Source organism: Engraulis encrasicolus, chromosome 10 (genome assembly GCF_034702125.1).
Source record: "Engraulis encrasicolus isolate BLACKSEA-1 chromosome 10, IST_EnEncr_1.0, whole genome shotgun sequence".
In the NCBI taxonomy this organism is placed as follows: Eukaryota; Metazoa; Chordata; class Actinopteri; order Clupeiformes; family Engraulidae; genus Engraulis; species Engraulis encrasicolus.
Genome location: NC_085866.1, coordinates 2,056,995 through 2,083,962, shown reverse-complemented (window position 1 = coordinate 2,083,962; position 26,968 = coordinate 2,056,995). Strand labels below are relative to the sequence as shown.

General features: G+C 41.1%; 1 protein-coding gene across 1 annotated transcript; it reads left to right on the top strand.

Moving 5' to 3' along the window:
• Positions 1-20,205: 20,205 nt before the first annotated feature.
• Positions 20,206-23,627, top strand: LOC134456398 (uncharacterized). Its single transcript, XM_063207763.1, has 3 exons — positions 20,206-20,213; positions 22,100-23,052; positions 23,296-23,627. Exons 1-3 carry the CDS (start codon positions 20,206-20,208, stop codon positions 23,625-23,627), a joined length of 1,293 nt encoding a protein of 430 aa, XP_063063833.1.
• Positions 23,628-26,968: the final 3,341 nt, after the last annotated feature.

The following is a 26,968-nucleotide window of genomic DNA, read 5'->3' as shown; positions in this document are numbered from 1 at the left end:
AATGACAAGGACAAAATTATTACCCCCCTTATCATTAATAGTCAATACAGTGCCATTTATGAACAAAAATTGACACCAGGCACTTTGATTAGTTGTTAACTATGTTGGCACATGTCCTACCAGGGATTTTGGCCCATTTTTTTCATCGCAAATAGTTAAGCTGGTCCAAATGGCATGGATGTTGAGAATGGACATTCATTTTCAGCACTCTTCAAATACTATCTAAATGATTGAGGTCTGAACCACTCCATGACCATGGTTTTAGTATCCTTGAGGAACATTTGAACTATTTTGGATGCAAGTTTTGGGTTATTATCTTATTGAAAGATCCAGTGAAGATCTTAGCTCCCTCTATGAGCATATTTTTGCAAGGTCACTTTCCACATTCTATCATAATTTTCAGTTTTTTATGGTGCCGTACACCCAAACAAGGTTTCCTGTGGCTGAGGCTGCCACAGAATGATGCATCCACCACCATGTTTAGTTGTGGAAACCATCTTATAACGATTCAAGGCCTATCCCTTTCTTCACCTGACAGAAGCAGAATTCATGCATCAAAGCAGGTGCAATTGAATATCATCAGATGAAAGCAGAGATGTTCAAAACTCAGTTTTGACTTTCAAATGTTCACAGGCAAAGCTCAATAACACTCTGATATGCACTGCCTTTAGTAAAGGGGTTCTTCTGTGATGATGGCCCCAAAGCCCAATATGATGACAAGCCCTAACAACTGTCTTTCTTGGTGGGGGAAAAACTCCAGGTGAGGCCAGGTCAATAACAATCATCTAGGCAGGTGTCCAATGCTTCTTTGGTCTAATGAGGCCAAGCGTTTTCTACAGTTACACACAGTGATGGGGCATCAAGTTTAGTCTGTTATTCAGCCTCAGACACAGGGAGCCTGGGTCTGAATCTGGATTGCTGGGTCTTCCAACAACATTGTAACCCAAAGCATACATTTAGATTAGTTCAGAGATTCTTCAAGGACACTAAAACCATGATATTGGAATCACCTGCTCATAGTCCAGTCCTCAATCCCACTGAGAGTCTGTGGTTAATGTCTATGCTCAGCATCCATGCGATTTGGACCAGCTAGAACACTTTGCAGTGAAGAAATGGGCCAAAATCCCTAGTGGGGCATGTGCCAACCTAGGTAGCAACTTATCAGAGCCTGTTGTCAGTTTTGGTTCATAAATGCCGCCATATTGACTATTAATGATCAGGGGGCTAATAATTTTGTCCTGGTCATTTTTGCCCTTTTTTGTTTTAACTCATCGTAACAATAGAAAAATCCAAATTCAACTCATTGAACATTATCTCCATTTGTTTCCAGAATAACAGAAACGGTTAATAATGGTCATTCTTACTGAGAAATCAAGAGAAATGTCTAATTTCTGGAGGGGGGCTAATAATATCGCCTCAACTGTATATAGGGTGTCTGTCTCTCACACACCTCCTCACATGTCCAAGATCAAAGTGGTGCTGAAGTGTCACTATGTCTGTCACCTCTGCTTTGACATAATGATACAGCTATCATGTAAGACACACACACACACACACACACACACACACACACACACACACACACACACACACACACACACACACACGCAGTGGCGGTGTGAGTCTGTGTGACTGACGTAAGGGCAGACAGTCATGGGAAGTGTGCGGAGTCTGGATAAACTTCCTCTCAGGGTAAGGGACCCTATATGGAGAGAAACTTGTCTTCAGTCTTAACTTTACGTGCAATGGACTCAGTCACGAAAACATCTTTGTTGGCTTCAGAATCAGAATTACATTAAGTTTTTATTGGTCGAGTACATTATACATACACTTTTGAATTCATTCATTTTTATAAAATTACCTTTGATACCGTGACAGAATGACCTATAATTACCTATTCTCTTTCATCCCAGCTGGGACATACATTACCAGTGAACCCTGTCTCATTACCACTGGACCCTGTGCCTGCTTTGGCCTGTGCTTCATCCCAGGACAGCCCCTGGATGACCTTGGTGTAATTCAGTACAAAGAACAGGTCAGATTTGGAATAAGAATCAGTTCTATTGGCCAAGGTCATTTGCGTACAAAAGTGATTTGACCCTGCTAGCTTGCCATAGTTAGCTTGCCCTGCTAGCTTGCCATAGTTAACTTCACAGAGATACAGAGACTTCTGTCACAAGGTATGGTCTCCAGTCACAGAGGCGACTTTTAAATGTCATCTTCAGAATGAGAATTACAATTTGGCCAAGTTCAATTATGAACACTCGGAATTTGACCTTATTAGCTTCCCAGGACTTCACACACAGTGACACAATTATGTCTCAAACAGTGGACTGAAGTGGGGGCGCTGTGGCACACTTGGGCTTGCATACCCATGGAGACCCCGGTTCGAGTCCGGACAGGGTCATTATCCAGCCCTACCCCATCTCTCTCCACACTCACTTCCTGTCGCACCTTCACTGTCCTATCTGAAATAAGGGCCCAAAAAGCCCAGAAAAATATCTTTAAAAAAAAAAAAAAAAAGAACAGTGGACTGAAGCCACAGAAACATCTTCATTGTACATGGCAGCTGCAGGACAAAAATGAGATGAAAGAAATAATTATTTGAATTTGACCTCAGTAAACTTACCAGGATTATACACTATTGCTACGTTTAAATGAGGTTTTTAATTCCGAATTAATTCAGAATTAAATAGTTAAATCGAGTTTACTTTGATCTTTCATTTTATTACGAATTAAGAAGTGTTTACATGACATTTTCAAAGCGGCATTAAGCTTAATTCAGAATTAAATTGAGTTCATTCTGAATTAAATGTCTCATGTAAAGCGTAGTCAGTGATAAAATTCTGTCTTGGAGAATGAACACAGACACATCTAGACACATCCTCTTTTTACGCATCACAATTACAATTAAATCTGATTTCTTGACCAAGTTCACTTGCGTATGTTCAGAATTTGACCTCAGTAGCTTGCCAGGATTACGCGTGTTAAAGAAGAAAACATTTGTGTTTGTGTGCACATGAGTTCGCATGAGCTAACAGGAAGACAGAGAGTGTGCATGGGGCTCATGCCGGTTTGTGTGTGTGTGTGTGTGGGCTGATGCTGGTGTGTGGCGATGAGAATGCTCCTCCCTGCAATCAATTAGTTCCACTGACAGGAAAAGGCAAGAACAACACTGGCATAGAAAACACAACCTGACACACACACCTGCGTGCGTGTGTGTGTGTGTGTGTGTGTGTGTGTGTGTGTGTGTGTGTGTGTGTGTGTGTGAGTGAGAGAGAGAGAGAGAGTGTGTGTGTGTGTCTAAGAATTATGCACGCCACTTCCCTTACCTGGAAGCCTGTAGAAAAAAAAACCTAAATGTGATTACTTAATAATGAGTAGCATGAAGAAGGATAATGTACAGGAAGAGAAGAGAGGAAGAGAGGAAGGGGAAGAGGAAGGGAGAAGTGTTGAAAGAAAAAGAGATCATCATGCTTAATAGGATTTAGAGGTGGTGAGCAAGTGTGTGAGTGTGTTTAAGTAGTTCAGTATCTCTGTCTCTGTCTCTCTCTCTCTGTCTGTCTGTCTGTCTGTCTGTCTGTCTGTCTGTCTGTCTCTCTCTCTCTCTCTCTCTCTCTCTCTCTCTCTCTCTCTCTCTCTCTCTCTCTCGTTTTAAGCTCGAAGAATGGACAGAGAGAAACAAACCGAGACTAAGGCCATGTTTCTGTACAACATGAATCATTTCCTACCATTGCAGAACTGAAAGCGTTACCATCCACACAAACTGTTTTAATTTTTTATTCTGTTTCTACGCGATTCCACCACTGACTCCATTTCTAATCCATCAACAGATCCTGAACACAGACAGACAGACAGGCAGGAGACAGACAGGTAGACAGGCAGACAACAGAGACACAGCAGGCAGACAGGCAGACAGACAGACAGACAGACAGTATGAGAGGTAGACAGGAAGCGAATGGGAAGAGAGACAGGGACGGGTTGGCAAAGGACCCGGGCCGGGAAATCGAACCCGGATCAGCTGTGCGGCAGGCGAGTGCACCACCAGGTGGCCACGGCAGAGCCAGCTAGGTTTCTTTTACCATGTGGCAAAACTACAGTCCCTTAGGGAGGGAGACTTATAAGCATATTCATTTGATTCGAATAGCTTTGATGCCTTATCGCAACCAAACACTCATTTGAAGGCAGTTTTTTTCCAAGTCAGTCTGTGCCAACATGAACAAGGAGACTGATAGTTGCATTAACTCAGCCTCATCACTCATAGACTTCACTGATTCTTGAAAGTTTGGCAAAAACATGTCCCTGCAGTAAAATATTAATTCTGTTGAAAATCAATTACATTTTCACAAACAAAATGAACCCAGGTAATGGCCAAGGGGTCTGTCACACGAATACACAGTTGTTTGAAATATTTAAGTGTAATGTTGTTACTTTTCATGGCTATAAACCTGTCCACACCCTGTAAAAACGCCTGTCCCAAGGACTGGCATCATCATTTCAATTGACTTAAAATACAAAAATCACTAACAGAATTGAACAATATCACCATGATGTGGAAGACCATATTAAAGTGGTTCTACAGATGTGCACATAGTGGATGTAAAACAATATTTACTATTATTTACTAATTGCTCAAAATGTGTCCAGCATATTGGTCACCACCGTCAGATTTTTTCTAAAAGACAATAAAATCAGGTATGCACAAGGTAATTTTCATTACTGAGGACCCCCTTTCAAACCTTTAACTTAAATGCATACTTCACCATCACTGAAGCTCCTGTAAGTTTACTATTTTGTCCTCAATTTGTTAATTTGTTTGGACACTGGTACTGTCCCAACCATAAACTGTCAACACCGTCGGGGGTTTTAATAGTATTGTATTACATTAATGTTAATAAATATAATTTTTTTCAGAAAAGGTATGAAGCACCCAAGAAACAGAGCGAAAATGAAATGGCTAATGTGAACAAACAATGCATAATATTTAAAAGAGTGTCTCACACCGTCAGATGTCACCACCGTCAGATTTTGTTCTGCTCATCATGTTGTTCCATATTTTACTAAATTGTGCTGGTTAATGAAACATTACTAGGCATGTTAGTAATAATTGTGATCCAAAATGATACTCTAGCCACCACTGAGGTGCATTTGGAGGTTTTTTTGTCAGAAAACCTGACGGTGGTGACATCTGATGGAGTTCACCAAAAAACACATGTTTTACGTGTTTTTGACATGTTTTAAGAATATGCATACAATAAATATCTACAGTTATGTTAAAGTAATGTTAAAGTAATTCACTTTAATACAGTAAACATGTGTTTTTACTTCTAATTCTGTCTGCCGCTGTTGACAAAACAAGAAAGAGCCCATTTTATGAAAAATGTTAAACATGGGGAGCTTGGCCAATGCATTCCCTGCACAGCCAAAACCTACATCTATGATAATACACCTCTTTATTTTGGATTTGAACAACTTAAAAGCTGTTTTTACCACATTTTCAACAACCAGTGGCTTACTTCCTAGATAATCTAACTAATGAAGTAAAAACACATGCTCATACTGTGCACACACAAAAATAAAGTGTTTATGCAAGATGCCATTGACTTGAGAGGGCTATTTATTTTGCTAAATGCAGTTACTAATTAGGCCACTTTCACCACTCTCAGATTACTGTCACCACCGTCAGTTCTTAAGTCACCACCGTAAGAAGGAGTTTTGGTCATTTTAAAGGAATGTGCTTACAACATTTTCCTTAGGAGTTGTTGAAATATCAAAGTAATAGCCAATTGAAGCCTACACGAATATTTGTGAAATTACAAAAAATTGTTTGTTGTATTTAGGCGTTAAGTAAGCATCGTATGACGGTACATATTTTAAAATTAGAACACATGAAACAGTATTAAAATAGAGCAAAAGTGAATTTTCAACATTTAAAGGCATATGTGTGAACCAAAAAATACACATAATCACTTAAAAACTCCAGATACATATGCAACCAAATCAATACAATTTTAATAACTTTTAATTGTGTCTGACGGTGTTGACAAAAAACAAGGTATGATCAGAGAAAAGCCTGATTTCTGAAAAAAATACATAATGGGGAGATTGGCCTTGTGCATTTCTGAAAAGCCAAGACCTTAGTCTACGAGGATATACCATATAATTTTGTAATTCACTTTGTTTTTTTCTGTCAACATTACAACCTGTTTTAGCCACTTTCTCAAGAATCAGTGACTTGTCAGTTTCTTGACAGACATGAAACATACAGTATCTGTGTACATCTTTGCACAACTTTATCTAAGTGTGTTGGACAACATCACCAGTCATATGAATTCAATAATTGTAGTAACATGTTCCAGATGAACTCAGAGCCACGCCATCTTTGTTAACATGAAATGCACCAGTGTGTGTGTGTGCTTTGCTGTTTTGTTGCTGTAATTAGATTCAGGTGCAGATGTGCTGACTGAGTTTGAAACTTCAGAAGCTTCCCAGCTTCATGAATAAACAATAAGAAGCCATTTAAATCAACTGGACCTGTGTAACTGAACAATAAGAAGCCATTTAAATCAACTGGATGTGTGTAACTGAACAATAAGAAGCCATTTAAATCAACTGGATCTGTGTAACTGAACAATAAGAAGCCATTTAAATCAACTGGATGTGTGTAACTGAACAATAAGAAGCCATTTAAATCAACTGGATCTGTGTAACTGAACAATAAGAAGCCATTTAAATCAACTGGATGTGTGTAACTGAACAATAAGAAGCCATTTAAATCAACTGGATGTGTGTAACTGAACAATAAGAAGCCATTTAAATCAACTGGATGTGTGTAACTGAACAATAAGAAGCCATTTAAATCAACTGGATGTGTGTAACTGAACAATAAGAAGCCATTTAAATCAACTGGATGTGTGTAACTGAGGTGCATCTGCACAGTCCGCTGCTCGGGCTCGTACCCGCCACCTACCAGTCAACACTCTAGTTCGGGTATGGGAGGCACAGCATGATACCACTGAGAAAAAGTTCAGACCAATATCTCAGCGCTACAGATAGGCTACTGTATGAGGTTTCGGGAGGGAAACTAACTTTCCATGCCACACTCCGCTAGTTGGCCTCCGTTACATCTGTGATGAAAATAAACCAAAACAAAACCCGAAGCCTCAGCATCTCCTGGTCCATTGAGGCTGCTTTGCTGTGTCCATCTTGTTTACAGTAATAGCAGGTGGGGCAGAAGAGTGCCAGTGTGTTAATATGCGTGTATGTGTGCAGTGCACACGTCTATCTGTGCGTTCCTGTTTGTGTATGGGGGAAACTTTGGCACCCTGCATGTGGATCTGTGTGGCTACTGATTGAAAAAGTCCAATATGTTCTGTTTTGAACAGTGTGTGTGTGTGTGTGTGTGTGTGTGTGTGTGTGTGTGTGTGTGTGTGTGTGTGTGTTTGATAAAGGTGTGTCTGTGTGTCTGTGTCTGTAAACAAGTTACACAAGTTAAGCCATTGTAACAGACCAGAGCTGTAAAAAGACATACGAAAATAACAGATACAAACATACAGTGCCCTCCATAATTATTGGCACCCCTGGTTGAGATGTGTTAAAAGCCTTAAAATAAATTCAGTGTTTATTGCAGAAGAATACTGTCACACTGAAAATTGTAGGAAAATGTAGCCTTCAACTCAAATGAATTGTAAGAAAATAAAAAAATCCCTGACTAAAAAAAATATATTTTTCATTAAATCACCTGTTCCACAATTATTGGCACCCTTAACAATACCCAGGAAATAAATATAATTGAAGCATTTCTGTCATTTCTACAGTAGTTTACAAAGTTTACCAGAGTATGTAGGAACATTTAATTAGTAATTCATCACTTCCTGTTTCCCTGGGGTATAAATATGACGTGACACCGAGGCCATTTCTCTTATCCACTCTTAAACATGGGAAAGACAAAGGAACACAGCATACAAGTGAGGCAGATGTGCGTCGACCTTCACAGGTCAGGCAGAGGCTACAAGAAGATTGCCACTCAACTGCAGCTGCCCATATCCACTGTGAGAGGAATAATTCAGAAGTTCAAAACAACTGGAACAGTGGTAAACAAGCCTGGACGAGGACCCAAGTTTATTTTGCCACCACGCACAGTGAGGAGGATGCCAACAAGCTGTTTGGGAGGCATGCACGGAGAAAACCTTTCCTCACTCACAATCATAAACGCAAGCGTCTGGAGTTCGCCAAGCGGTATTGGGGCTTCAACTGGGACCGTGTGCTTTGGTCAGATGAGACCAAGATTGAGCTTTTTGGCAACAAACACTCTAAGTGGGTCTGGCGTACCACGAAAGATGCGCATGCTGAAAAGCACCTCATACCCACTGTGAAGTATGGGGGTGGGTCAGTGATGCTGTGGGGCTGTTTCGCTTCCAAAGGCCCTGGGAACCTTGTTAGGGTGCATGGCATCATGAATGCTTTGAAATACCAGGACATTTTAAATCAAAATCTGTTTCCCTCTGCCCGAAAGCTGAAGCTGGGTCGTCACTGGGTCTTTCAGCAAGACAATGACCCTAAACATATGGCCAAATCTACACAGAAATGGTTCACCAGACACAAAATCAAGCTCCTCCCATGGCCATCTCAGTCCCCTGACCTCAACCCCATTGAGAACCTGTGGGGTGAGCTGAAGAGGAGAGTACAGAGGAGAGGACCCAGGTCTCTGGATGATTTAGAGAGATTCTGCAAAGAGGAATGGCTGAAGATCCCTCTTTCTGTCTTTTCCCATCTTGTGAAACATTATAGAAGAAGATTAGGTGCTGTTTTGTTGGCAAAAGGGGGTTGTACAAAATATTAACACCAGGGGTGCTAATAATTGTGACACACATTATTTGATGTCAAATAATTATTTCTTTATGTGGGATTTTTTCCCCACTGAATAAATGCACTTGTATTGAAGGCTGGATTTTTCTCTTTTTTTCCATTAAGGTCCCATATTATTTAGAAAAAAAATAAAATAATTGGAAGCCAAAAAACACATCTCAACCAGGGGTGCCAATAATTATGGAGGGCACTGTATACGGACTTACAAACACCTGCTGCTAAAACTTTATGAAGGACACAGCTTGAATTAGGTCTTGTGAAAACAATGCTCCGTTGACTTTCATCATTTGTAACTTGTCCTTATTGGCTAAAGGAATTTGTCTGAGTTGCAGGCATCTGGACATCGCTTTTCCATGTGGCGGAGTTCCAGAGGTCACTAGAGAATTAGTCAAATGAAAAAGGTGTTTTCAAGAATTCAATCTTCAGGCTGAAAAGTTCATTTTCAACAAAATATTAGCTCACTACCTTTTAGCAGTATTAAGGTTCCTTATTATTGACATTGCTGGCTAGTGAAAGTATTAATAAACTTTATTAATAAAGATAGTATTATTAGTATTAATAAAGATAATGCAATGATTCAGGATCAGTGTTTGTCAATGGCCCAGTCAGGCACAGTCAGAGCCCTATTTCCTCTCACCCCAGTCAAACATGCTAGACAGCTGGTCACAAGTGTTGAATTTTAGTCAAGAAATTCACATTTGCCTTTGTCTCAAGATACGGTATCTATGTGCTGTATGTCCGTTGGGTAAGGTAGAGGTGCGCACATCCAAAACACAGGTGCAGGAGGAAAGAGTCAGACAATCATGGAAACAAAGTTTGAATGTTGCTCCCATTGGATTAGGGCTCCACAGCGAGGAGACATCATAATAAGGACCATAGTGCTAGGACCTGGACCTGTCATAACTGCTTTCATATCAGAGGCCCTAATGCCAGGAGCTCTCGCATCAACGGCCGAAGTGCAAGGACTAGTTGTTTTAGGGACCCACAAACTAGGAGCTCTCTTATCAGGAGTCTTCATATTTTATGCTCTATTGCCATGGTATCTCTCCCTAGTTTCATGGGCTCTCTCATCAGCACTTGTGCCAGCAATCCATTTGGGAGCCCCTAGATTCAGTACTTAGAGCCCTATTTTCAAGGCTGGATGGGAAATGAAACGATCGCACACGTGCAGAGATTTGGCAAGCCAGTGACCTCTCTCATACTGTTATTTTTGTTTACCATCATGATATGAGATTCTTCATAATTAGCAAAGCAGATAAGGCCAAAAATAGTTCACTTTGGTAGGCTAGTCAAACCATGGTTCGTGACTAACCCTAGGACTCTTTGCTATAAATCATGGTGAAGAGTGCAATTTGACATTGTCGAGTTTGATTTGTATGGCTATCCAGAATAAGTGTGACAGGCACCAATGGGGAAGCTCCTAGTTCAGGACCCCAGCAGGGAATGACAGGTTAGATTACTTGTAGCAAATTCTTCTAACCAACTTGCGTGTACATAGCTGTTTAGACGCAGGGAATTGATTGCAGTTCCTGAATTAATTTGGCTAAAGGGATGAAGGGGGAAAACGGTCCACTGATATTGGAATGAGCAATAGCAAGTTAAATGAAATCATGCATGATCCATTGTTGTCATGCACGTCAGTAACAGATAAGTAATCAGTTATCTCAATCAGGAATGTGAGTTCAACGATAATAATCAGGCTGCAACCTCCCACACACCTCAGATGACCAGCTAGCACTGGATCTCACCCAATGATGCCCGCCTACAGTCCTCCTAAAAAGATCAAAATTGTACTCCTGATAAGGAGTCAGACGAAAAATGCATGGAGCCCACGGTAAAATATGGTTTACACCAGGGTTTCCCAACCTTATTCAAATTGGGGCCCACTGGAAATTGTCAAAAATGTTCGGGCCCACCTCTGACCCAATGAAGAATAAAACTCAAATAAATCAACAGCAACACACACCAAAATATGATTATTATTTTTGGAAAATTATTTCAAGGCCCACTTGGAATACCTTCAGGGCCCACCAGTGGGCCCTGGCCCATAGGTTGGGAACCACTGGTCTACACAAAGTCAAGTCAAGTTTTATTGTCAATTTCTTTACATGCACTGGTCATACAAAGAATTTGAAATGGCGTTTCTTGCTCTCCCATGCAGACATAGACTAATCTAGGTAAGGACATAACTTAGACAGTATAGACATAGACAGTACTCATACATGGACATAAGACAGTATGGACATAGACAGTGCTCATACAGACATTTAAAGTGCAAGACTGGACAACAGAAGACTTGTAGAGAACATACATTAAGAGGAGGTATTTTTGTTGTGCTTTTTCTAAAAGTCCTTTATAGCGTTCTGACATAGTAATAGTAGCATTTGAAGAAAATAAATAATTAAAATAGGTTTATCAAATACACCAGCAGCAGTATGTGTGTGTGTGTGTGTGTGTGTGTTTGTGTGCGTGTGCGCGCGCGTGTGTGTGTGTGTGTGTGTGTTTAGTGCAGGTAGAAAGTGCGGTGTGCGTCTGTGTGTGTGTGTGTGTGTGTCTGTGTGTGTGTGTGTGTGAGTTGTGTGTCAGTGTGTGTATGTTTGGGTTTAGTGCAGAAAGTGCGGTGTGCTTGTGTGTGTGTGTGTGTGTGTGTGTGTGTGTGTGTGTGTGTGTGTGTGTGTGTGTGTGTGTGTGTGTGTGTGTGTGTGTGTGTGTGTGTGTGCATGTGCATGTTTCAGTCACAGATGTAGTAGTGCAGGTGGAATGTTCAGTCGCAGATATGGTGGTGGGGATGAGGAAGGGGAGGGTTGTCAGTGGCCTGGCTGGCTAGAGGCTGACAGTGGAGGGAGAGTGGGTTGAGTGTTCAGTATCTTGATTGCTTGATGCATCGTGCTGCTTGCAAGCCTGGTGATACGGGAACGGAGACGCCTGTACCTCTTTCCAGAGGGCAGGAGGCTGAACAGTTTGTGTGCAGGGTGGCTTGTGTCTTTGATGATCATCAGCAGGGCTCCGAACCGGTTCAAGGAACGAAAACGAAAACCGAAAACGAACAAAATTTTATGGAATTTTACAAGGAACGGAAACAGAAACGAAAACGAAATGGTCTTCAAGTGTTCCGGAACAAAAACGTTATTCTGAAATCCACAAACCGGTTAATAACGGGGGTTTTTTTGTTCTCTATATTTCATACAAGTGCACGATTTTGTTTGAGGAGTAACCATGGCGACGAGCAGTCTTTTAGTTCGGCTACTGGCGTGTACATGCATAGCCCACAGCAACAGCATTTTGCTTCACCTGAGCTCTTGCCGCCGATTGATAAAACATTGAGGAGCATTGGCCAATCAGAGTGCGGCTGTAATGCTGTGCATTGTATGGAGAAACTTCCTGGGTAAATTTTACGGATGTGCTTCTCCTGGCTTTCTTGTAGTGATTGGAAGTTGGCTCTAATAAACCCGCCCTAAAGTTGTGACCACCAATATCAAATAAGTTTTTGTAAGAGAGATGACACTTTACCCGCGCTGTTCTTCAGTCTCATTCACGGACAGTAGCGTTACAGAGTTTTATATTGACACAATGGAGAGCAAAAGAGAACATGTCTTGAGATCGGTGTTGGGATTCCTACAGGGACAGAGTATGGACCATACAGTCTATGATTTGCAAAGGAATTGGATAGGCGATTTGATGAACCTAATTCGCAGAGTGCTCTCGAGAGGCAACTGGTGGGTAAGTCATGTTTAGCTTACTACTTGTAATGGCACCGCCGAGTGCCTCGATGTTCAATGCGGTTATGGCTAATTATGTTGTCGTAAAGTTAGGCTACTGAGGTGCTTTTGTTGTGCGCAGTGTATCCCACTGTCGGTTGTAGAGAAGGGAGGTGAGAGCTGGTGTTTTATGTGCTGTAATCAAGGACGTCTTATTTATCTGTTGTTGTGGTCAGTGCGGGATGAAGTCATTCGTGGCAGATGGACGCTAGCTGGCCCGCTCAATGTTTCGATGGTTTCCTCGGTATTGCGCAATATTTCCTGGCTGTCATCACGAATACAGTAGGTCGCGTGTGACAACAAGCAGGGATAGAGAAAGACAGCGCATTTGTTGTTGTTTAAGTTATTATTCTCTTCTGTCGTGCAGAGGGCTGGGATGATGGGGATCTGGAGTAGCCTACGTGGAAACTCTTACTATTTTGTGACGCTTGTCTGTTAGGCTACAAAAGGTCTCCGGTTTTGTGGTGATGGACTTGCGCTGGAATGGTTGGTAGCCGATATCTGAGAGCATACCGAGGTTTTAGACTATGCAACCTGTCCCTTCTCTAGTGACCCCTTGCATCGTGCACATCTCAAAACAGTTTGGGATTTTTTTGTGGAGCAAGCTTGTGTCCCTTTTACTTACATGTTTCACTTGCTGCAAACCTCATCATGGCCTATTAAATAGAGCTAGGCAAGAACTGAAATCCATGCCTATCGACATTATGCTAACGTCACCTGCACTATTCTGTATTGTGCTTCCCTAATCAACATTTCCACCCACTGCTACTGGGCTGGCATAGGCTACTGTAGATAAGAATTATAGGCATAGGTTAAGTCTGCCAGGATGGATAGCCCATCTGAGTGTTTTTGGGTGTGTTATTATTTTTGAGAATAGCTGTGTAAATCAAGGGGAAATAATGAGTACGTCTATTCTAAGATAAAGTCCACAAAAATAGACTTAATATGGCCGTTAAACACTGCAGGAACGTTAAGAACGAACGTTATTTTTCGTTCCGAACCGGTTCAGGAACGATATTTTTGTGGGGGAACGATTGCAAGAACGAAAACGTTAAACTGAAACTTGCCTGAACCGTTCGGAACGGAACGTTTGAAAAATAATTTCGTTTTCAAGCCCTGATCATCAGTGCTTTCCGGGTGAGGCGTGCGGTGTAAATGTCCTGCAGGGAGGGGAGTGGTACTCCAATGATCTTCTTCGCTGTGTTCACAACACGCTGGAGTGTCTTTTTCTCTGTGCAGCTTCCTCCCCACACTGTGATGCAGCTGGACACAACGCTCTCTATGGTTCCTCTGTAAAATGTTGTCATGATGGAGGGTGTAGCACTTGCCTTCTTTAGTTTGCGCAAGAAGTAGAGACGCTGATGGGCCTTCTTCGCCAGTGATGTAGTGTTGGTGGTCCAAGAGATGTCGTCGCTGATGTGCACTCCAAGGAACTTGGTGCTGCTCACTCTCTCCACAGCATCACCGTCGATGGTCAGTGGTGGCAGTTGTTTTTGGACCCTCTGAAAGTTGACAACAATCTCCTTGGTCTTGTTGACATTGAGCAGGAGGTTGTTGTCTTTGCACCATCTGGCCAGCAGGTCTACTTCTTCTCTGTAGTGAGTCTCATCGCCCTTAGTGATGAGGCCCACCAGTGTTGTATCATCCGCAAACTTCACTAGATGGTTAGTGCTGTGGGTCGTTGTGCAGTCTTGTGTCAGCAGCGTGAACAGCAGGGGGCTGAGAACACAACCTTGCGGAGCCCCCGTGCTCAGGGTCAGGGTGCTTGAGGGTCAATAATATCAATGATATCAATAATATCATGGTCAATCTACTGCCAATGTCTGCTAGCTGCCATCCATTGTAACTACACTGCCTCATCCCATTATTTTTTATGCCATTTAATGTTAATTTTTTGTCAAAACATAATGCTCGACTCAAAAGTACCTCCTTGCGACAGCATAACTTCAATTGTCAGTTAGGGTTAGAGCAGTGATTCCCAACCTTTCTTGCATGGGACCCATTTTGACATCCCAAATTTCTGGGGACCGCATACTGTACACATGTTTTCACAACAAAAACAAAAACATAACTGAGCTAATTAAGTTTTGGGGTTTTTAGGGTATTATGACAGTCTAACATTGTCGATGTTATTACAAAGAGAATATTGAATTAGTATATTAATTAGTAATATCTATCAGTAGGCCTATTCTTTTTTCAAACACATTCAGAAATCTCAGGCGACCCCATTTGGATTCCAGGTGACCCTACATGGGGTCCCGACCCCACTGTTGAGAAACTTTTCAGCAATAAGACATGCCTCATTTCATGGTGGTTATAAAATGGGGAATCCCCACCTTAAATTCAGGACGCAATAAATAAATAAATAGAGGGGAGGGCGTGGGTTCTAAGTGTTTTATTTTATGCGTAGCGCAATCTTGTGTAACTTGTGAGGAGATTTCTTTTAGCTTAGACTCGTGCGGAAGTAGAAAAAGCACGAGATACTCGAGTACCCAAGATACCTTTATCACAGCCATGGGTGCTGCTTATGCAACTGCTGAGACAATGAAGTTCAACATTTGCCTTTAGATAATTTGCAGCCGTGCATGCACTGTTGTGTCACTGATTCTTGAGAAAGCGGCTAAAACATGTCTCAGCAATAAACTGCCAATTCTGTTGAAAATAAACTACATTTTCATGAACAAAATGAATCCAGGTAAAGACCCAGGGGTCTGTTACACAAATGTACAGTCGTTTGAAATATTTAAGTGTAATTTTATTACTTTTCATGGCTATAAACCTGCCCACACCCTGTAAAAACAGCTGTCCCAAGGACAGACATCATCATTTCAATTGACTTAAAATGTAAAAATCACTGATATTATTGAATAATATCACCATGATGTGAAAGTCCATATTGAAGTGGTTCTGCAGGTATGCACATAGTGCATGTAAAGCAATATTTACTACTATTTTCTGATTGCTCAAAGTGTGTCCAGCATATTAGTCACCACCGTCAGATTTTTTTAAAAAAGACAATAAAATCAGGTATGCACAAGGTCTGTGGGGGAGGAGTTATAGGTAGGGTAGAGTAGGACTGTATTTTTAGGACTGGTCCGGTATTGACAATCGCCACGGTATGTCGGTCAGAACATATAGGCAGGAGACAGACTTCAGTTTTCTATACTTTTATCTTCTTCACCAAAACATACATACACAGAGCAATGCACGTACAGGGGGTCAAACTCAGACTGGACAATTCACATTGAATGGGGTTCTATTGGGGTATCAGTGTTTCCCATACATTGAGGAAACTATGGCGGCCCGCCATAGTTTAAATTTGGCCGCCATAGTTTCCGAAAATGTAAAAAAAAAAAAAAAAATTTTTTTTTTTGAACTTTTTTTTTACTTTTTTTTTTTTTTTTTACGATTTCCGTGTTTGTTAAAAGCGATTTCAATTACGATTTCCTTCGCATGTTCCTCCTGGAGTAAATACATCCTATAGAGAAAACCACAAGTGCTTGAAAGAGAGAGGGATCAAAAGCCTTGTCAAGTTGTTGTAGTTAACTTGGGTTTGGGAGCAATAATAAAAAAAAAACCTTCCGAGAAGGGACAGTTGGGATGAGTTTACTAACACTCCCCAGCCCAGGCTTTGTTTTACAGTTGTAATGAGTTAGGTGGCAGGCCTTCATTGACAAGGCAGAGGAGACATCGGGCTGCATATAGAAATGAATGTGTATAATGAATGTGAATATAGACATAAATGTGTAATATGTTGTTCAGCCCTTTTAATGGGAGGAATTTTGAAAAACTGGCCCTGTGACCAGCACCCCTCATGTAGAATGTGTGTGTGGGGAAAAGGCATAGCCTACCCTCTTAGACCATTTTTGTTTATGCGTTAACAATTTCACAGCGATCTTAAATTCTTATCTCTGCTCCTATTTTGTTTTATTATTTTTTTCATTACATAGACCCCTGCATGTGTATTATGTAGCCTTATGTCTCAAAATATAAATGGCTGAAATGTAGGCGTAGGCCTATAGTTTCTCCATGCGCCAATGTCATACTGTACTCATTGTTTTGTCATTTTGCATTTACACTGCGTGAATAACCCCCCCCCCCCCCCCCCCCCCACCCCCCAAAAAAAAGGCCCGTGAAAAGACACCCCCCCCCCCCCCCCCCCCCCGGACAAAAAAAATCCCCGCTGCCCCCATAGTTTCCAAAATTTCTGTGGGAAACACTGGGTATGATCATATTTGCAGTATGGTTCATAAGGGCATGTAATTTGGGATAGGAGTCATTTGTGGCATGTTTGCGGTATGGTTCTGTAATAATAAAAGACAAAGAAAATACAGAACACATAAGTATTAAACATAATATTCACATTACTAAATCACACATTCACTGCTATACAATATTATAGCAAGAAATAAGGCACTGGGAAAATTGCTCACTAATAATGACCAAACCGCCACTCTGGCCACTGGACTATAAGAAAATGCCCATTAATGATGACTAAGGCACTTGCACTGATAACAGGGAAAAATACCCAGTGGTTGCTGGTCTATAGTTAAGGCACATCAGCAACCGATCATCACGCATGATCTGCACGCATGAATCTTCATGGCTAGCAATGAAGTTGCAACAAGCTGCTAGCAAGCGCTAAATAGTGCTTGGTCATTCACAAGTACCAATACAGTCTACACACTGTAACCTCGAAATATTTCGACATAAGGCTTCAAATACACAATATAACATCACTACAGATAGTTTAGCAATATAATAGGACTCTTAGAAAACGAATTAAGGCAGTAACAGTAAGATATTTCCAACAGAAAGCATGTACAAAAAACGATTGCAGTAGCTAACTTTAGCAGCTAAAATGGGACACTGAAATCACTCAAATTTGGTTGAAAACACACCTTCAAACATCTACAACAATACTACAACTGAAAACAAGGCAGGAAATACTTACAATTTGTCATCCACGCACACCACAAACGAAAACAAAGTCGAGTATGCGGATGGCCCGTTTCATCTGACCATCTCTCAAAACTGCTTTGTAATAATGGCTGAAATAAAGGGATTCTAAATTGTCTACATAAATCCAACCTGTAGTGGGCGCTGTTTCCACTGAAAGTCTACGGCCTTTACAACAAGGTCATTGTCATTCCTGAGGACCCCTTTTCAAACCTTTATCTCTACTGCATACTTCACCATCACTGAAGCTCCTGTAAGTTTACTATTTTCTCCTCAATTTGTTAATTTGTTTGGACACTGGTGCTGTCCCAACCATAAACTGTCAACAATTTCGGGGGTTTTAATAGTATTATGTTACATTAATGTTAAACTGAATAACGGGAGGTGAAGCAAATTGGTGTTGTAATGTGAACGCGAAGGGATGGAAAGAGGATCTGCGCAGGTGCCCACTGCCTTATAGCCCCTGAGGAAGGCGGCTGAGGACTGGCAGCCTTTTGCCTGTTAGCAGGGATGTCAGAAGTAGGCCTATTCGGGTGTACTTGGCGAGGATGCGCTCCCATAGGAGAGTAGTCGAACCAGTGACTGATGGAGAACCAGAAGTTTCGTTAGTGCAGTGATGCAGTGTCATCCCAACCGTATGATCTGAATTGAAGGAAGCAACAGTGCTGTATCCATACTCAAATGAACTTGTAGCTGCTGGTGTTACCAGTGCCTAAGGTGCCTAAAGACCAGACGGAAACCAGGAAGAAAGTGTCCACAGATAATGGAATGTGGAGCAGCAGGTTGAATGCAATCATGCAGATTACATCCTCGCACGCACATTACATCCTCGCACGCACATTACAAGCTATAAAAAGCAGGCTGAATCCTCTCCATTTGTCACATCAGACGGCCAGACAGCACTGCAACCCAGGAGACCATAACGTCAACCAGTAAGTCACAACAATTATCAGTAGTTATTTTCAGATATCATCTGTATACTTTGAAAGCACTTGTACTCTTTACAGAGTAGTTATATTATATTAAATTAATATTCAGTTAATATTAATTTTGGGTACTATTCAGCTAATAGTAATCCATATCTGTTTGACTTTTCTATACAGTGCTTTGTATTTTTTTTAAATAAATGTATTTATGATTTTTTTTCCAACTTTTACAAAAACATAGACCATATAGTATACATACTGTATGTGTAGCATCATAGAAGGTAAAAAAAAAAAAAACAGAAATAAAATATTAGAGAAAGAAAGAAAAATTAGACAAAACCCTCTTACAATACAATCAGAAAGTTGAAACAGCCTATCAATACAGCCTGGCAATGCTCAGTATAGTCATGGGTCAGTAGGCCTAAATCATTTTTGAAGAGAAGGCCACATGCAAGAAAATATCTAAACATGTTTTACAAAATCATATTTTGCAAAATGGAAAAGAGTATGATAGTTGCTGTTTTAAGCCTACGATGGTGTGTTAGTGACCGGTTTAAATAATGATATTATTATTTTCAGAGATGGGGGGTGGTATTACTCTGAGGTTAACGTCACAAATCTACAAGGAAGAAACCTGCAAATTTGCAAGATAAAAAGTCATAACTCTGCACTTAGTGTAGGGTTTCTCTGTGTGTGTGTCAGGATGCCAGTGCCAAATCCCTTTCCTTCAATAGCTCAATTTGAGAGTATGTCTGCAGTTGTTGGCCAAATCAACTCCTTACATGGAGCTCTCAATGTCACCATCTACTCTGGCCTTCAGTGCCTGTGTGACTGTATGCATGAAATGACAGTAGTGTTTGTATGTGTATATGTATCTGTGTAGCCTACTGATAGTGCTGTTTGAGTGAAGCCTGCTGTTTGGACAGAGACAGCTGTGAACACAAACATTGTCTTCAATGACTTGAAATTTGAATGAGAGATGGCAGATTTTTTACTTTTCATCTAGAAAATCTGCAAGTTTTTATCTACAACATTGAGTTGTACCACATTGAGTTTGCGAATTGTACCTCGCAAATTTGCGACTATTTTCTTGAAATTTGCTAGTTTCTTTCTCGTAGATTTTTTTGCCCAGAAAAATACCCCCCATCTCCCCCCATATTAAAAATAATATGTCTGAACCTGTCACCAATACGCCATTGTGAAGGATTACAAGAGAAAAGCAAAATGCTGGAAATGTTCAAAATAACAAGAATGATAAAGTCTGAAAACTCTTAAGTTAGCATTTACTGTAATTTTCAGACCTTAAAGGGACACAAGGCAGAATTTAACTCTAAAGTTAGCATTTAGTTTTCAGACTGTAAAAGGACACGAGGTAGAATTTAAAGGTTAATTAATTACTGTCTGAAGCCACGCAAACTCAGCCAAGCTATAGAGAGTGACTTTATATATAGTTAGAGTAGGTAAAATAGAGTGATCTTAGCCAAAATAGTTTATGTTTCGTACCTGGACCTTTCGCCTATTATATCTCATTCAGGATTCTGTTACGGACTCAGTTTGTACTGTAGAGCTTTGATTAGATATTGACATTCTGTATGTATTATTATGTTTATCTTTCTTTTCATTTAGGAATGACAGTCAGACATCATTGATAACTTCAGAGAGGACTCAACACAGGACTCTTCTGAAACATCACTATGGCAAAGTATGTATAAGCTTGGTGATATCCTAATGAAACATGAATATAACATTCGACAGCAAGATATTCAACAAGCATTGAGAACTTACAAGACAATTGAGCTAATATCTGGATCGATTTAGCCTGAACGTTCTGGGTGTCTTATTGTCAACATTCATACCATTCCTGGAATGTGTGATTATATCTGTTGTTACAGCAGGCAGTTTGACAGTGACATTGTTGACTTGTCCTTCTTGGTTATGCCTTTCTGCAACAATTGGTGGCTGTTTCATCAAATGCAACAAAAACCATGAGGTTCATCAGGGGTGGTGCTAGATATTGGAAAAACACACACACAGTGGTGTAGTCTACGTAGAACGTGGGTATACGGAGTATACCCACTTCTAAATTTCAGGGATTTCAGTATACCCACTTAAAATTGATTGATCCATTGTTTTGAATAGCACAAATATATACAGTATACCCACTTCAACAAATGCTCAAATACTGCACACACACACACACACGCACACGCACACGCACACACACACACACACACACACACACACACACACACACACACACACACACACACTATTTTTCAGGAAATAGCATTTTAGCCCAATTGTCTTGTCATTTATGTAGTGCCTCTTGTCAACAGATTAAGTTGTTGGGTACTCATGAAATCTAAATCTGTGTCTCAGTTCAGGCTCTACATACTTCAAAGTGCATTAGAGTAAAGTAGAGTTTATACTTCTATGCTATCGTCAAACAACATGACACAAGTGGGAGGGATGATGGCAACACGTCCTGGATGTGTTTCGGCCATAGGCATGAGTGTCATATTGCTTTTGTAACGGAGGCTAATTAGCACAGAGTTGGCGTGGAACGTTGGTAAACCTCCCTCCGATAGCCTCATACAGTCTCGTGCCGTTGGGCCGAGAGACTAGTCTCTTGGCCCAGCGGTATCGTACTGTGTCTCCCATTGCCGAACCGTTGTAGTTGACGAGGTCGCACGTTCGATCCCAGAGGGGGGTGAACAGGTGCAAGATGACCTCCGTCACACTTTCATACAACAGTTCCATTGCCAACTAAAATACCAGACTACATTTTCAAGTAGATGTGTATGAGTTATGTTTATCATTAGTGAGTTAACTTCCTCCACTTAGCAAAGTAGTTCCAAACTGACAGACTGTATGGTTGCTATGAAATGAAGAATCATCCCACAACATTCCATGAAATTGTGTGGGATTGCACATTTTCATGGGGACAGCAACTAGGCCTACTGATTCATTATGCATATGAGCACTGTATAACCTGACTGCTGAAACCCTGGGGAAAATATTTGGTGTGGGTGCTAACGTTTCTATTTCTCCCCCAATAAACTACAGAATTGTATACATTACATGACATCTGATATCTTGTTTTAGCCAGATGAGCAAGCTTGCTTCTAAAACAGCAACGTCTGGTACGAGCTCATTGTGTTGTGAGGATTTGAATTTGACTTCTAAGTTGTTAATGGAACTTCTGCAACAACTGTGGGTTCTCAATCTCGTGGTGTAGGCAGAGGTTGATTAACAAGAGTCTGGATTATGAGTTGTAGGTTAAATACAGCTATTAGGTTGGGACGTAAGCCATCTCTCCCTCATCCCTCCCTTTCCCATGGCTCAAATAGCAGTTCTCATACACTCTGACAAATACCCCGCTCTTGTTCTTATGTGCCTCATTATTTGCCGTATGTACAAATATATGGAATATTCTAATTATTATGGTATGAATCTCTGCTAGGATATCAAGCTTAGCATAGCACAGTGATTTAAGAAACCAACAAAACTTTGGCCTGTGAAGATCCTGAATTGATATAGTACCTTCATGAAACTATGAATGTGACCAAAGAATTTTGTGCTTTTCAGACATGATTCATCTAAATACGGGGACCTCATCTCCAAGAGTATTCCAATCAGCTCAGGTTGTCCCAAAGTCTATCAGATGAACCCAAGGTCAACCAAGATTGGGAGCATCACATGCCGTACTGTTGGTGAAAGAAAGGCAGATCACACAAACAGGACCATCTTACTTGTCGGTGAAACAGGATGTGGGAAGTCTACGCTGATCAACGCTCTGGTAAACTATGCCATGGGAGTGACCTGGGAGGATCAAGTTTGGTTTAAGATCGTAAATGAAGTCCAGGGAAAGCAAGTGGAGAGTCAGACATTAGATGTGGTTGTGTACAAAGTCATTGGATTTGAGGACCAAACTTTGCCCTTCTCGCTAACCCTCATTGACACCCCTGGGTTCGGAGTCACAAAGGGGACCCAAGAAGATAACGCTGTTCCTACAAGATTGTATGAATTGTTTCGATCGCCAGAGGGAGTCAAGGAAATCCATGCACTGGGTTTGGTGGTGAAGGCGTCAGAGAATCGTCTGAGTGACCGACAGTTGTACATCTTGAATTCTGTGATGTCTCTGTTTGGAAAGGACATGGAGAAAAACATAATATTGCTCATCACACACTCAAATGACATGATACCTATTAATGTATTTGACGCTCTGGAGGTCGCCGGTGTTAAATGTGGCAAAAATGAGAAAAATGAACCCATTCACTTTCTGTTTGACAACTGCAAGGAAATAAAAGGAGAACAGAAGGAACGTGCCTTGAAGTATGCTCATGGAACATCAACAGAAGGAATGATGGGACTCAAAGCCTTTTTGGAAAGCATAAACCACCAGAATGTCGAGGAATCTATGAATGTGTTGGCAAAGCGTATCAGACTAACTGCCTGCATCCAAAATCTGAAGGAAAGAATACAAAACATCACAAAGAAACAGACTGAAATCCTTCAAGCTCAAGAGGATGTGAAGAAATGTAAAGAAGAAGGGGGAGACACGTTAAACATTCCAGTGATGAAAACAATAGAAAAATCTATTAAAGGTGGGTGGTGGTTTTTTGGTGTATTTTATGCTGGGGCCACCCGCTGCCTAAGCTGCAAAGAAAACTGCCACCATCCTGGGTGTACACATGCCCGGAGTGCTGAAAAGTGTGAGGTTATGAAAAATGGAAATTGTACTTCATGTAAGAAAAAGTGTCCAGTGTCCGAACATGTGAAAGATGAGAATATCTTTTTCACCGAGATCACAACAGAGAGAAAGACCCTATTCGAGGCTGAAGAGAAGTATGGCCTGAATAAATGTCAGAAAGAATTGGAAGATCTTAAAGCAGACAAGGAACGCTGGCTGGACGAGGCCTACCAACATGTGAAGGAGCTGAAGGAGATTGCCCTGATCACTAATGCACTGTCAACTCACATCTACTTGGATGACCTGATTCAGATGATGCAGGATAAAGGAGATGAAGAAAAGGCCAAGGAACTGGGGGAGGTTCAGACACGACTAAATAAAGGACTTAGGGCAGCACTTAAGTACATGCTCATGGGTAAATAATTCATGCAGCTTCAATAGTGTGATGTGAAAGCGAATAATGTCAATGTTGCTTCCGTCAGAGAAAATTATTCAAAATAAGCATATATACCATATAATCATAAATATAATCATTTTTATTTAGTGACATTTACCAGTGTGTTCTCTGTATTGCCTTTCCTACCGTTTAAACTCAATATTGATTTTACCACATGTATGCTAGGACTGTAACCTCTAATCTTTTCTGTATTTTTGTTTTGTTGTGGGAGGACATCATTTCGTCTTCCATGTTTTAAGTCATGAGACTAAATTTAAAATTTGTTTGACCAATCGAAGAAAAATGAGTTAGTCAATAAATGCCAGAAAAACGTGTCTATTTCTGTCATGTCCGTTAATAATATTACAATTTCTTTAAAAAGCAGTCGCTTTCTCCTTATCGATATTATTCATAATGCAGTTTCTATGTGGCACCAATTGTGTAGACACAACTTGGCCTGGAAAACCTCCCATAGACAGAAAGTTGCCCGTGTGTTGAAATATCAGTGGACTACCACCAGTACTACTATGTCTGATAATTTATTGTATTGCATATTATTGCTTTTTGCATTGGTGTCTGCAAAGGGGGTAATTAGCGATAGTGAAACTGCTTCTGCATCCACTGAGGAGTTTATGGTTATGCTGTTTTATTTTTGTAGAAGAAGATACCGCACACTCTTGTCCATCGTGCTGCAATTTATTAACAAAACAACGTTTCGGCCCGTATGGCCTTTCTCAAGTTTTTACACAAGCAAAGTGAAGACACCCCTTATAAATTGTCCTCTAGTTTGTGATTGGCTGACAGCAGCCGGTTAATCAGTTCCATGACACCTGCCAAACAAGGTGGAGTCTCATCACATCTTGATTACATCATGTTTTCATTACAAATTGGCAGTAATGTCAAAAGGACAGGTAACAGATAAGAAAATTTGTAAACATTAAAAGAAAAAGAAAAACACATAATGATACATCAGCCCCTGTAAGTGCAATAGATCCAAATACCAAGTTAACTATATACATAATTACGTGATGGGAAGGCAAAGTGAGAGCAACACTTGCAATTTTAAGATCAGGCCACTAGAGGCCGTCATGAAAAGTATTGTCTCATCTTGATACCCATCACCAAAGATCAGATGATCTGCACAGTAACATTGAGTCTACATAGAGGAAACATTTCAATTCAAATTCCACATTTAGACCAAAACGAACCAATGTCTTAAGAGAATGGATATAGGGCCTAATAATTTTCTCTCTGAGATAGTAAACGTTCTAGGTTACCCCCCCGTCTAGGCAGACATAAACGCACACACACACACACACACACACACACACACACACACGGAGATGTGAGTCGGAGATTTTTAGGTCTCAAAAGTAGGACATCATTGCCAAAAAAGGACGTCTGGTCACCCTTAATGACAATTAGGCCTACTATGTCACTGAAAAACACATACACACACAGCAGAGTATATTCAAATTCAAGAACAGGGCACACACACACACAAGAGTAGGGCGTTAGAGCATGCAGGACCACATGCACACACACCGTGACTAATATGATTGCTTTTTGTGTGCCTTATGTTGATTGTTGCTAGTAGGAAGACATGAGTGTTTGTTTGACTTAAGGGGGATTCATACTTGGCGTGACTGGCGCTACCCTCCTTCATACTTCACTCGCGACCTCACTCGCGCCGTCACGTGACCCAAAATGACGTCACACGCCGTGGCGCGAGCTGCCGTGGCGCGACGTCGTGCACCCCACATTTTTTGTAACTTGTCGTGCGCCACCAGCGACCATGCAGGTAGGCAGACAAAGCAGGAGTTGCGAAGAGAGGCTACAACAACTGTAGGCTATTACAGAATGGACCCTGCATCATTTTGAGGATAATAAAATGTCCTAGAGAGTTATTTTATCTTCTCTCTTAAATGTTGTTCAGTGAAACAATTGTTTACTTTGTTCAGAAGCACGTTGTGTTCGGCGATCTATTTATAAATTCTGCCGCCAGAACAATGCTCTCACATGGTCTTGGAATGATCTGGCAATGTAGGCTACAACAAAAAAATATATGTTTCAATGTGGTAAGTCACAAGTCAGACGTTCAGTAGCCCTACAGCAGCCGTGTTTGGCTTTCTATTTTATACATCCGTAGAACTCACGCTGCGAGTTGCGAAAGATACTGCCGTTTCTCTCATGAACAGCAGAGGGCACTTCCGACAATGCGAGCGAAAGCGCTTTTGAAGTATGAATAGTCTGGCGCAAGTGATGACGTCATTAATGGTTCTCGCGCCAAACGCGCCAAATGCGCATGTGAAGTATGCAGAGCCCTTTAGTGTAAGTCTCAGCCATTGTGTTGAAGTGGCCCTATGAGTCTGTCACACACCTCACTAACACAAAGCCTGTGGTTGACATGTATTTATTATACGGCAACTGGGTTTGACATCGCAATGAGCAAATGCACAAAAAATACTCACCCATTGTGTTAAGTGAAAGTCGACATTCCACAACTGGTGCCCTCGGACTGGCGCTGGATCATATGTATTGTTTAAGGCCATTTGGAGACTGAACCGTTATGCATCACTAACTTTGAATGTGAAATTGATGTGAACTTTTAATGTGAAATTAATGTGAATTTGTATGTGAAATTAAAGTTGACTTTTAATGTGAATTCATCTCCCCCCACACTCTTGTCCCCATTTTTCTCTTCTCTTCTATCTCTCCTTGTATTTTTATTCTCTCTCTCTCTCTCTCTCTCTCTCTCTCTCTCTCTCTCTCTCTCTCTCTCTCTCTCTCTCTCTCTCTCTCTCTCTCTCTCTCTCTCTCTCCCTCTCTCTCTAGATCTACTGGCCCCCACTGCCTGGAAACAGAGAGGAGTGTGTGCAGAATGGTAAAGATTTGGAGGTAAGTCAACAACCTTTTGTGTGATTTTATCATCATCATGACCCCTCCCATCCTCTCACTCGCTCTCTCAAAGTGTATGTACAGTATGTATGGCTACTGCATCTCTTTGATTGTGTGTGATGCTGTCTTGTGTGTCTTTGTGTACATACTGTGTGTGTGTGCGTGTGCGTGTGCGTGTGCGTGTGTGTGTGTGTGTGTGTGTGTGTGTGTGTGTGTGTGTGTGTCTGTGTCTGTGTCTGTGTCTGTGTGTCTGTCTGAGTGTCCACGAGTGTAGTGGGCTACTGTACTCTAATAGTCTGAGTGTCCTCGAGTGTAGTGGGCTACTCTGCCGTGCAAACAAGAACGCAGTAACTCAAAATGGTCGGAATTTTTTTTTTATCGGAAATGGGCTTTAAACTACCTAATTTGTCTTGTGTCAAAAAATGGTGGT